The following is a 12,579-nucleotide window of genomic DNA, read 5'->3' as shown; positions in this document are numbered from 1 at the left end:
TATGATGCTTGTATGACTTATTTTATTTGTAGAGTTGTGTTGTGATATCTTCCCGTGAGTCTCTGATCTTGATCGTACACGTTTGCGTGTATGATTAGTGTACGGTCAAATCGGGGGCGTCACAAACTGTTTGCTCCTAACCATTGCACCAAGTGAAGCGTCTGCCTGCCAGAGGCATATCATGCAGACCAAGGCTATTCAAGGTGTGCCTAAACTTGTTTGCAGTCCTCCTATTGATCCTCCGAGTGCTTCTCTCCTCCTCCTTGCTCACCAGATTGAAATCCCCATTGATAATCCAGGGTACTTGAACCTGCTGGCCTAGATGTGCCAGCTCCTCCAGAAACTTGATTTTGTCTTCGACCTCCTGTGGCCCATACATAGAAGAAACCTTCCGGATTTTGTCATCAGCCAGAGATCTAACCATTGCCGAGATTACAAATTCCCCCTTTCTGCACATTGGAAACCTGCAATTGATTGGATTTCCACGCCATCACAACGCCATCCCTCTCCGCTGGCAGATAGTCAAACTCATCAAACCCGGGCCCTAAAGTCTACAAGACCAGGGCCCTCTCCACCATGGCCAATTTAGACTCTTGTAAACATACCAATGAGACATTAAGCTGTTGCAGGGACAGACGGACCGCACTGCGTCTTGCGGGGTTATTGAGCCCCCTTACATTCCAAGATACTATGCCTAACGACATTACAAACCAGAGAAGAGCCTCTTCCTTCGATGTCGCTGCGACTAGACGCCGCATGACTCTGCCTGCTCGGGAAGTAAGAATGCCCCGAACTGGAGCTGCGCCGGCTCGTTGAACCCATGTCCCTCCGGATCGAGCAGGGCGGCCACCGCCCTAATGTGTTGGGGCGCCAGTGGCTTGTCGAAAAGCCGGAGGTACGCCTCAAGAGCCTCCTGGGTCATCTGCTCCTTATTCTCGATCAGGCCCATGCGTCGGAGTAGCACCGTCTGGGCACGCTGCTCCGGTCCTTTCTTCATGCCATCATCTTGCTGGCAGAGCCTAGCACTCCTCCTTGGAGTGAAATTGGGAGGCAGAGTCTTCTTGCGCCTGGCCGGCACGGATGCCACCGGCCTGAGTCCCAAGACTGATGGCGCGGGTGTGGCCCCGACACCCTCCAGTAGCGTGGTCACCACTGTTTTGGGGCCGAATTCCGTAGCCGTGTCCTCCTCGCTTGGCCGTATTAGCCGGTGCTCCCCCAGCGGGACTACAATCGGGGTGCGAGGCAAATCCTGCCCCGATGGCTCCTCCTCCTCCTGCCTGTGCGGGATGCACAATGATGAGAGCGGCCCTGTCGCCCCCACGACCTCCAGCAGCGCTCTATTATGTTCCTCTATCACAGGCGCCTTTGCTGCCCCATCCAACACGTCGTCAGCTTGGGTCGATCCATCTGCAGCCTCCCCCTGAGCCTCTTGGCTAAATGACAGCCTCCGCGGTGATGGCGCACATCCCCGTCCACTTGGTGCTAACTCTGGTGTCCGATGCAGCACTACTGAGCCCACGGCAGTGGATGCCGGGGACCTACCCACTGGCGTCTCCACAAGGGCCACAGATCCAACCGCCGTCGTGGCATTGGAAGAAGGTGAAACAGAGGACAGTGCGGTTGCCGTCGGCCTTGGTGCGCCAAACTCCAGACCGCCGCCCTGGGTAGGAAGGTCGCTGGCCGAACGCCCGCCCCAATCACCCGCAATACCCAGCCTGCCCGGACCCGTGAAGGGATGGCCCCCTGACCGCATCATGTTGCCCGCACCAGTTCCATCTATCGAGCCCCAGTAGCAGATTCTGGAGTAGTCGTGTCTTCTAGTGAGATCTTCGTCCTCCTCCGGCTCGAAGTCCGGCCTGAATTGCAAGTATGGCACGGTGCGGTCCACCACATCCAGGACATGAATGGTGAGGTGATGCACAAGTGTAATGCGCTCCGAGGGCGGCGTCGGCGGCGGTGGGGCAACCGGCCATTCTTGGTCGACCGAGTTTGGCAGACCTGCCGGCTCCGGAACCTCCAGATCATAAATCTTGGGAATGCCGGACGGGTTCTTCATCCACGCCGTCACCTCCAGCTGCCAGCGGTCGGTCGGCGGCAGGATCTCAACCAGCTGACCTTGAAGGTTGTTGACGAGCTGACTAAGAGTCCCCCATTCCCAAGCACTGGCAGGAAGGTCCTCGATCCCTAACTTGTAGAAGAACTGCAGTTTGCCGCTGGAGGCCTGCGCGCTCCGGTGCCAGCGCTGGAAGGCGATGGGGGCCCCGACGCAGCGGATCTGGCCGGACCGGGTGAAGACCGCATCGCACTCGTCTGATGTGGCGAAGGTGATGAAGAAATCGGCCGGATGCGTGACCTCCACCCGGATCCGGCTCCTCTCGACGCCGCAGCAGCGTTCCAGCTCCCGCACTAGTGCCTCTGGCGAGACCGCGGGCCGCCTGCCCCGGACCGTAGCCAGTAGGGCATGGTTGCGGTAATCCGCCTCCAAAGCGTCCATGCCTGGTGAGCGGGAGATAATGCCCCCGCCCCGCTCCGGCCTCAGATCTGAGTCCCCGTGGGTGAGCAGCTCCCCAGGGAAGCGGCTCCTCGCCAGCGGCAGGTAGTGAGCCATGCTTGCGGAGTGCGGCGGCGGGTGGGGGAGGGGGACCCTGGAGGGCCGCGGCGGCGGGATCTCAGTGGAGGCCGGTGGTGGGCGGGTAGCAACGGTGGGCGCAGTGGCAGAGCGGTGGGGTAGGTGGAGAGGGCGAGAGGGAGCCGGCTGAGAGAGTGTGCTCTTGTTGGCGAGGGATCCGTTTGTGCTGACGCCGCAGCCGTTTAATTTACTCTACTGCACTTGAATTTTTTGTATGGACGCGATGGTGGCTTTATTAATAAAGCGGGACGAAAGTCTATTTCAACTAGATGATACCCCGCACGTTGTTGCGGGAATTTCTAACAAATAATTTGATGTTTAGAAACATGAGATAGTATGTGCCGATGATAAATAATATTCTTGGAAAAAAATATTGTTTAGAATAAGAGAGAATAGTGTTGAAAAGCTAAAATTGTGTGCACATGAATTTTAGTATGTGCGATGATAAAGAATATTCTTTGGAAAAAAATATTGTTTAGAATATGATAAATGTGTTTTTTTAAATAACATTTTTGGAAAAAAAATATTGTTAGAATAAGATAAAAGTGTTGAAAAGCTTAAATTGTGTGCACGTGATTTTTTTTACTAATTATTACCTTCTTTGATAAACTTCTTCTCCTTTATTACCTTAATAGTATATCACGAAGGTTCCCCGCAAAAAAAGTATATCACCAAGGTGATACATCACCCGCAAAATAAAAACAAGCTGATGCAAAAAAAAAACACCTTTAAGTAGAGACATCTCAGCCCTTGGAAAAAACCTGAAACAACGATGACAACTATTAACTATCCATTCCATAAAAACATAGCTTGCTCAGAAGAAAAAATGCGAGTTCACTAATAATCTAATTTTCTGTTAAAAGATATCACTAATAAATCACGAGGTACACTATTGAGTAAATCATGCTTCTCACCGGATCAACCTTGTGCAACATACTGCGACCATTCATGACAGTATACTCAGGTTGTTCTCATTCTTTTTGTTTGTTTTGTGTAGTGCGCAGCATTATACATGCTTTTGAATTTGATGAAGCTTAGTTCCATTCCTAGAAATAAGCATGATGAGTTATCTGCATTTACACAGATATTAATAAAATTAAATTATGATTAAAAGGTTGCCCCGAAATATTATAGTTTGTAGGGGATGAATGCATCTGGCGTAATTCAGAGCCTTCCGATCCATGTCCATGATGGCAACATAGGGCTCCAGTTTCTGGTCATGTAGCGGTGTTCTTCTCTATCGATCTGGCACTCTCGTTCTGCTTGTTCGACCCTTGCAGTAGTACCCAATGGCGGCTGCAGAATTTTGACAGTATTGAACGTAGATAAATCGGTCCAAAATTTAATGATGCACAAATTATTCACTACGCAAAAGAAGTACTCATTATCTCTATGATGTGATTAGATAAACCGATTCACCAAACCAATCTGTCCAAAAATTAGGCAAAAAGATTAATTGATATTTTGACATACCTCAGCCCTAGCTGGAGCGTTCAGTCTACGATCGTTGTCGTCGGTGTGTGGCGCCTCGCCTGCTGGCTGCTGCTACGTCCTCACCGCTGCCTGCCTGACACCTATTCCTCTAGTTAATGGATACCGGTGCTCTGCTACATGTCCGCCGCCGCCCCGTCGCAGTAGCACCCAGTTGGAAGGCGCAATGATTCGTTCATGATTTGTGTGAGACGAACTGGCTTTATCCTAGTATAAACGGGCCTATTAATGATCAGTGGCGAGATAGTGGATGAAAGGAATATGGGCAGGCCCTCGTTTCGTATGCCACCTACATTTGCTGCGTGCCGCACAACGTGATAACGCACAGCATGTGTGTGTGACACAATGTGATAAAAGAAGTTGAGGTGACGTGTGTGTGGCACAACTTGGTAGAAGAAGTTGAGGTGACGTGGAGGCAGAGAATTCATGTCAACCTGTGGTAGGTCCCTCTTGTAATTCGGTAACGGAGCGCTGATGTGAGTGGACTGCTGATGTGGATAGTTTGCATGTTAAGATAAATAAGATAGTGGGGGTGAATCTCTTAGGTATATAGGATAACTTTTGTGACCCGATGACTGAAACTTATTTTGTCTAAGGCGCATTTAGATGTGTCCTAATTATTGCACATCTAAAGTGACTCAAGCAAGCATAAAAAGAAAAAAGAAAAGAAAATATCCATATGAATCTTGGCCTAAAATTTACGGCACAAGATTTAAACGTGCAATACTTATAGCATATCTAGATGTACTTTAACAAATTCATATATTTTTTAATATAAAATGACTATGTGTGTCGTATGATGCAGGCAGACCGGGATTATCCACTTTTGAATGAAAGAGAAAAAATACGTACTTGCAGCAGATCATCTTGTTGGCGTTGTACTTTTCCGCGAGGGCTCGCAGGCGGGGGCCGTATTTGTAGAAGCACCAGCCTCCGCCGAGGCGTAGCACGAGGTGGATTGTGGACTCCTTGTGTACACCGTAGTCGGCCAGGGTGCGGCCGTCCGGCAGCTGCTTCCCGGCGTAGACGAGACGCTGCTGGTCCGGCGAGATTCCTGCGAAGATCGACGGTGCGACACGGGGGTAATTAATTAAAAAAACGTGGCGTTGGGCATGGACGACTCACGGTATACCTTCCTTGTCCTGGACCTTGGACTTGACATCATCGACGGTGTGGCTGCTCTCGACCTCCAGGGTGGTGGTCTTCCCCGCCGACGTCTTGACGAAGATCTGCATCCTTGATTACTCTCCCCTTCGTACGTGCTTTCTTTCCTCCTTGGTTCTTGTTTCCGTTGCGGTCTTATGCTATTTTGCCGGCGGCCACGTTCCGCTCCGTAGCTCGTGCGTCTATTTTTACATTTTCCCGACGAAAGGAAGCGCGCCATCCAGTTACCGAGGCGCAAACATCACTAACTTTGTTCTTCAGCTTTTTTTGTAAACGACGCTATCATTTGATGAACTAGATGATACTCCGCACGTTATTGCGGGAACATTTTACAACATATTTCAATGTGATTCATTGTATGAAACATAAACGAAAGGAAGCGCGCCCGTCAAGTTACCAAGGCGCAAACATCCCTGACTTTGTTCTTTAGCTTTTTTTTAAGGGTTATTTGCATTTCTGTCCCTAACTCGAACCACCTACTCAGATTTGCCCCTAATTTCAAAGCATACTCAAATTTGCCCCTCTGCCGTTAGGTGCGTTTATAGAAATGCCCATCCATGCCGTTTCCGTCCGATCAAAGCTGTTTGACCGGTATCTGGCCGTTTCTTTGACAATTTTGGCCCTGTCTTCATGTCTCACCTACCGGTAGGACCCACTCTCTTTTTTTGAAAAAACCCTTTCTCTCACCCCATCTCTCTCACACACACTTACATGTGGGTCCTAGCTAGACAAAAAATATTTTTCTTTCTCTCACCTCTCTCTCTCCCTGCCGAACGACGGGCCGACGCCACTCTCTCTCAACTCCGGTGAGAGTGACGAACGGGCGTCGCCTCTACAGCTGGCCTCCCCTGACGTCGCATCCCTCTCGCCCTCGTTCTCTTTCTGCCGCTAGCCTGCTTTCTCTCTCCTGCCCTTGAGCCCTCTCCCGCAAGCATGCTGGACGGCTAGAGAGTGACCTGTCGCCGTCGTCTGTCAAGAACGTGGCCAAGGGCAACACCAAGCCCCGCCAACTCGTCGGGAAGCTCTTACGACATGAACGCATCCTACCAGCCTACTAATTGTTGGAAATATGAGCAATTTACCAAATGATTTTATTAACAGAAATACTAGATAAAGCATGAGTAATATAATAGAGATAAGACAAGTTATGCATTCTGACAGAAAGAAGGTAAATAGCTTCTGCATATATGAACCGTAGCTTAGCATATCTATAGCAGACAGTAGAACTAGTTGCATATATGAAGTAGAACCTATCATGTGTAGGACAAGGACTAGAATAAGGAACTGCGTCAGAACCTTTAACAGGAAAGACAAGAACACGTACGGGACAGCAGCAGCAGAAGCGCTGGACTTGGGGTCGGTGTCCTCGCCTGCCATGTCGTCGAGAAGGTCGTGGACGTCAGGGAAGAAGTCGTCGTCGGCGACCGGATCGTCCGTGATGAAGCAGCCAGTAGTCGCGCTGAGCGCTTCCCAAAAACCTTATCACCCTTCTCCCGTACAGGACTCAAAAGGTGCGGTTTCGAAGGCCTACTGTCCCGACCTGCGGTGCACGCCGCAAGACGGGATGGGGAAGAACGTAGCAGCAGCGCAGTGCTCAGGAACTTGTGGCGAGAGGAGGACGAGATTCTGGTGCGTCTCTCTGAGAGGAGCGACCTCCCTTTTATAGGCGCAAGAGAAGGAGGCGAGAGGCTGCGCCGGGAGCTGAAGGGAACGCGGGAGATGAAACGAACAGTCAGCAGCCGAAGGGTGCAGCGTATACCCGTAGTGCGTGGAAAAAATTTAGATATCGGCTCGGCTCATTCCCGCAATCCGCGGCGCGGCGCGGCGCGTCGTGACGAGGCGTGGCGTGGCGTGGCGTGGCGTGGCGAGGCGGGCGGCGGAGAAGGAGCGCGCGTGGATATCCCTCTTGTTCTCATGCTCGTACAAGTGGGGAAAGAACCTCCCTTATAAGGAGGTCCAACTCCCACTAAACTAGCAATGTGGGACTAAACTTTAGTAGTATCCCTTGCCTTGCACAAATGGGCTAAGTGGGCCTCTAGGATTTATTAGGAATTTCTGAAATAGTTATTGGGATGCCCAAAATAGACTAAATTCCAGCAATCCCCCACCAGATCCCGGAGGCACACAGAAATTTGTCTTTGGTTCCAAAAAACACTGTTTTATATATCGGTACTGTAGTGGAGACTGTTAAGTTGAACTTCCACCTAGAACTCTGTGCTACACTAGTAAGCAACTTGAACAGTGGACTGGGCCTTGAACTGCAAGTTTTCTGCGAATTTAGCTTCACATAAAGCCTTGACCGATACGTGGCTACCGTGGGTCTTCCCCGCGGGTGGAGCTTATGCGTCATACTCCATGACCTTTCATGAGTTTACTAGAGAGAACCCTACTCTCATAGATTGCGACGTTTGACAATCAGACTCATATAGGTGTGTTCTTCAAAAGATGTTCTGCAGGATAACATCTCTGCTTAAATAAGCCACTTAGAACACATTAAGATATACATCAACATGCCATGCAGATTAGGAGAGTATTGCATTTTCATGGAGTGGTATTGTGAATAGTAAGGATACTCTCCTCTCAGTTGACCAATAGCTTGTCTTCCACATCTAATTCACGGGATCTCCGATCACAAAGAATAGGTTACCACTGTGAACAACTCATATTGTGGGTCTCATACCCATCTCCCTCGATGCATTATCTATCACATTACGTGATAGACCCTTGGTAAAAGGATCTACCAAATTTTTAGACGTTTGGATATAATCCAACGCAATAACTCCAGAGTTTTTCATTTTCCTGACAGACTTTAACCTTCTCTGAACGTGTCTTGATGACTTCATGTTATCCTTTGAACTGCTCACTTTCGTGATCATAGTTTGATTGTCGCAGTTCATAAGGACACCCGGTACAGGTTTCGGAACAACCGACAAGTCATTCAAGAGCCAGCGAAGCCAATCTGCTTCAACCGTAGCTGTATCTAGTGCTGTGAGTTCTGCTTCCATTGTTGACCTCGTTAAGATGGTCTGCTTGCAAGACTTCCAAGAAACAGCGCCACCTCCATGAGTGAATACATAACCGCTCGTGGCCTTTATCTCATCAGCATCTGAGATCCAGTTTGAGTCACTATACCCTTCAAGCACCTTTGGATGCCCGGTGTAGTGAATTCCATAATTTGCAGTGCCTTTCAAATAACGCAAAACTCTTTCTAGAGCTTTCTAATGCACATCTCCTGGTTTTGAAACAAACCGACTCAGTTTGCTAACAGCAAAAGAGATGTCAGGTCTTGTAGCACTGGCTAAGTACATAAGCGAGCCAATAATCTGAGAATACTTCAATTGGTCTCTAGCAATTCTTCGATTCTTTCCAAGCAACACACTAGCATCATATGGTGTTGGAGAGGGCTTGCAGTCACTGTAGTCAAAGCGACTCAAGATCTTTTCCACATAGTGAGATTGAAGCAATGTAATCCCACCATCATCGTCTCTCAACAACTTGATGTTCAGAATGACATCAGCCACTCCTAAATCCTTCATCTCAAAACAACGAGATAGGAAATCCTTAACCTCCTTAATAACATTCAGATTGGTTTCGAAAATCAGTATGTCATCAACATACAAGCACAGGATAACTCCCTTGCCCCCACCATGGCGATAGTACACACATTTGTCAGCTTCGTTCACAACAAAGCCTGCAGTTGTTAAAGTTCTTTCAAACTTCTCATGCCACTGTTTGGGTGCTTGCTTAAGTCCGTACAAAGACTTCAGCAACTTGCACACTTTCCCTTCCTGACCATCTAGTACAAACCCATCTGGTTGTTCCATATAAATTTCCTCGTCCAACTCTCCATTTAGGAAAGCAGTCTTAACATCCATTTGATGAACGAGAAGACCATGCGAGGCGGCTAGTGAAAGTAGAACTCGAATAGTGGTCAGTCGAGCCACAGGTGAGTAAGTATCAAAGAAGTCTTCACCTTCCTTTTGGGTATAACCCTTAGCCACGAGCCGAGCCTTATACTTTTCAATAGTAACATCAGGCCTAAGCTTCTTCTTGAATACCCATTTGCATCCTATAGGTTTGCACCCATAAGGACGATCAATCATCTCCCAAGTTTCATTTGCCAAGATGGAATCCATCTCGCTACGAACCGCTTCCTTCCAGTAGTCGGCATCTTCAGATGCATAGGTCTCTGAAATAGAACTGGGAGTGTCATCTATGAGGTACACAAGAAAATCATCACCAAAGGACTTTGCAGTCCTCTGTCTCTTGCTCCTAATAGGAACTTCATTGTTCTCCTCCACTGGACTTTCAAAGTGTTCCATCGAAATTGCAGGTTCGGTAATTGTAACTGGTTCCTGATTCGATGAACTAGGCATCTCGTGATTAGATGAGGTAGCCATATCCTTCATGGGAAAGATATCTTCAAAGAAAGTCGCGTCATTCGACTCCATGATCGTACCGACATGCATGTCAGGTACCTCAGATTTTACAACCAAGAATCTATAGGCAATGCTATCAAAAGCATATCCCAGGAAAACACAATCCACAGTCTTTGGTCCAAGCTTCCGCTTCTTTGAAATTGGAGTATTGACTTTCGCCAAACAACCCCATGTTCGCAGCTAAGAGAGTTTTAACCTTTTCTTCTCCCATTCCTCGAATGGAGTTATCTCTTTGTTCTTTGTGGGGATTCGGTTTAGGACATGACATGCTGTCAATATCGCCTCCCCCCACCATGCCTTGGAGAGACCCGATGTGTCTAACATGGCGTTAACCAAATCATTTAGAGTACGGTTCTTTCTTTCGGCCACCCCATTTGACTGAGGTGAGTAGGGAGGCGTCCTCTCATGGATTATACCATGTTCCGCATAAAAAGCATCAAACTCATTGGAAAAATACTCTCCACCACGGTCGGACCTAAGCCTCTTGATTTTCCGATCAAGTTGGTTTTCCACTTCAGCTTTATAGATCTTGAAAAAGTTCAAAGCCTCATCCTTAGATTTTAGAAGATACACACGGCAGTATCTAGTGGAGTCATCAATTAACGTCATGAAATATTTCTTTCCACCTTTTGTCAACACACCATTCATTTCACATAGATTTGAATGTATGAGCTCTAGTGGTGCAAGATTTCTTATTTCCGCAGTCGTGTGAGACTTACGAGGTTTCTTAGCTTACACACACACTTGACACTTAGAACCTTTGACGGTGGTGAAACTAGGGATTAAGTTCAACTTCGCTAGTCGCGACATGCAACCAAAGTTAACATGACAAAGACGTGAATGCCACACATTAGATTCACTATTGTTGCAAATATGATTAACAACTTTATTACAAACGTCTGATAAGGATAAACGAAACAAGCCTCCTAACTCATAGCCTTTACCAACAAAGGTTCCATACTTGGATATTACAAATTTATTCGACTCAAAGACAAGCTTGTAGCCATCTCTACACAGAAGAGATCCGCTAACAATATTTTTATTGACGGAGGGACATAATGCACGTTCTTCAGCCGCACGATCTTCCCCGAAGTAAACTTCAGATCGACCGTGCCAACACCACGAACAGAAGCACTTGAACTGTTGCCCATCAGCACGGTTGAAGTCCCTCCGGTCTGATAAGACGAAAATATGGAAATATCACCGCATACATGCACATTAGCACCCGTGTCAATCAACCAGTCAGGAGAATGACATACTGAAAGAATAGTGAGAAATATACCATACCCAGCATCCTTCATGTCAGTGTCTCCAATGACAACATTAGCGGTCTTGCCGCCTTTCCCAGGATGACGCTTGTCATAGCGATTAGGGCAACTAGGAGCCCAATGATCAGGATCCCCACACACATGACAAGCACCTTTCTTCTTGTCATTCTTCTTCTTGAAGTTCGTGTGTTGCACAGCCTTGTTCTTCCCATCAAACTTGCCCTTGTTCTTGAACTTGTGGGGCTGGAAGTTCTGCTTCTGTACCACATTGGCACTAGATCCTCCCTCAATACCTCGAGCACGTGTGTCCTTTGCTCTCGCCTTTTCTTCCACATCAAGAGTGCCAATGAGATCCGGGATGGAAAACTCCTGCCTCTTATACTTCAGCAAGGTAGCAAAGTTCCTCCATGAAGGAGGAAGCTTAGTGATGATACCTCCGGCAACAAACTTGTCCGGTAGCATACAACTGAAGTGCTCAAGTTCTCTAGCAAATGACTGTATCTCATGAGCTTGCTCAACCACGGAGCGCTCTTCAGTCATCCTGTAATCATAGAATTGCTCCATGATGTACAGCTCAGTGCCAGCATCCGAGACCCCAAACTTGGCCTCGAGTGCATCCCACATATCTTTTCCATTATCAATTGACGCATAAGCATCAACTATGTTCTCACCAAGAACACTCAAGAGAGCAGCCTTAAACAGAGTATCCATTTTCTGAAAAGCTTGTGCCTGTTGAGCATCAAGCTCTCCTTCAGGTTTGCCGAGAGTGGCGTCATAGCAACTCATGGTTTGAAACCATAAGACTGCTCTCACGCGCCACCTCTTATAGTGGATACCCTTAAACATAGGAGGTCTCATGGAAGCAACAAAACCACTTGGGGTAAATTGCCTATAATAAGGTTTTTGGATTGTTGGAAATATGAGCAATTTACCAAATGATTTTATTAACAAAAATATTAGATAAAGCATGAGTAATATAATAGAGATAAAACAAGTCATGCATTCTGACAGAGAGAAGGTAAATAGCTTCTGCATATATGAACCGTAGCCTAGCATATCTATAGCAGACAGTAGAACTAGTTGCATATATGAAGTAGAACCTATCATGTGTAGGACAAGGACTAGAATAAGGAACTGCGGCAGAACCTTTAACAGGAAAGACAAGAACACGTACGGGACAGCAGCAGCAGAAGCGCTGGACTTGGGGTCGGTGTCCTCGCCTGCCATGTCGTCGAGGAGGTCGTGGACGTCGGGGAAGAAGTCGTCGGCGACCGGATCGTCCGTGATGAAGCAGCCAGTAGTCGCGCTAAGCGCTTCCCAAAAACCTTATCATCCTTCTCCCGTACAGGACTCAAAAGGTGCGGTTTCGGAGGCCTACTGTCCCGACCTGCGGTGCACGCCGCAAGACGGGATGGGGAAGAACGTAGCAGCAGCGCAATGCTCAGGAACTTGTGGCGAGAGGAGGAAGAGATTCTGGTGCGTCTATCTGAGAGGAGCGACCTTAGATATCGGCTCGGCTCATTCCCGCAACCCGCGGCGCGTCGTGACGAGGCGTGGCGTGGCGAGGCGGGCGGCGGAGGAGGAGCGC

At 48.1% G+C, this 12,579-nt stretch overlaps 1 protein-coding gene across 1 annotated transcript; it reads right to left on the bottom strand.

Annotated features, from left to right (window-relative positions):
• Positions 1–4,818: 4,818 nt before the first annotated feature.
• Positions 4,819–5,355, bottom strand: LOC125554824 (ubiquitin-like). The gene is made up of 3 exons (XM_048718228.1): positions 5,253–5,355; positions 4,973–5,174; positions 4,819–4,858 (listed from the first exon to the last, which is right to left on the bottom strand). Exons 1-3 carry the CDS (start codon positions 5,353–5,355, stop codon positions 4,819–4,821), a joined length of 345 nt encoding a protein of 114 aa, XP_048574185.1.
• Positions 5,356–12,579: the final 7,224 nt, after the last annotated feature.

Source organism: Triticum urartu, chromosome 4, assembly GCF_003073215.2.
Source record: "Triticum urartu cultivar G1812 chromosome 4, Tu2.1, whole genome shotgun sequence".
Classification (NCBI taxonomy): Eukaryota; Viridiplantae; Streptophyta; class Magnoliopsida; order Poales; family Poaceae; genus Triticum; species Triticum urartu.
This window is presented reverse-complemented; position numbering and strand designations above follow the sequence as displayed.

Bases quoted from the DNA above. Each gene is read 5' to 3' on its own strand.
- LOC125554824 (XM_048718228.1), bottom strand. From the start codon at position 5,355: ATGCAGATCTTCGTCAAGACGTCGGCGGGGAAGACCACCACCCTGGAG. The intron at 5,175-5,252 runs GTATACCGTGAG...CGATCTTCGCAG, and splicing joins CAAGGTCCAGGACAAGGAAG to GAATCTCGCCGGACCAGCAG. The intron at 4,859-4,972 runs GTACGTATTTTT...AAGTACATCTAG, and splicing joins AACAAGATGATCTGCTGCAA to ATATGCTATAAGTATTGCAC.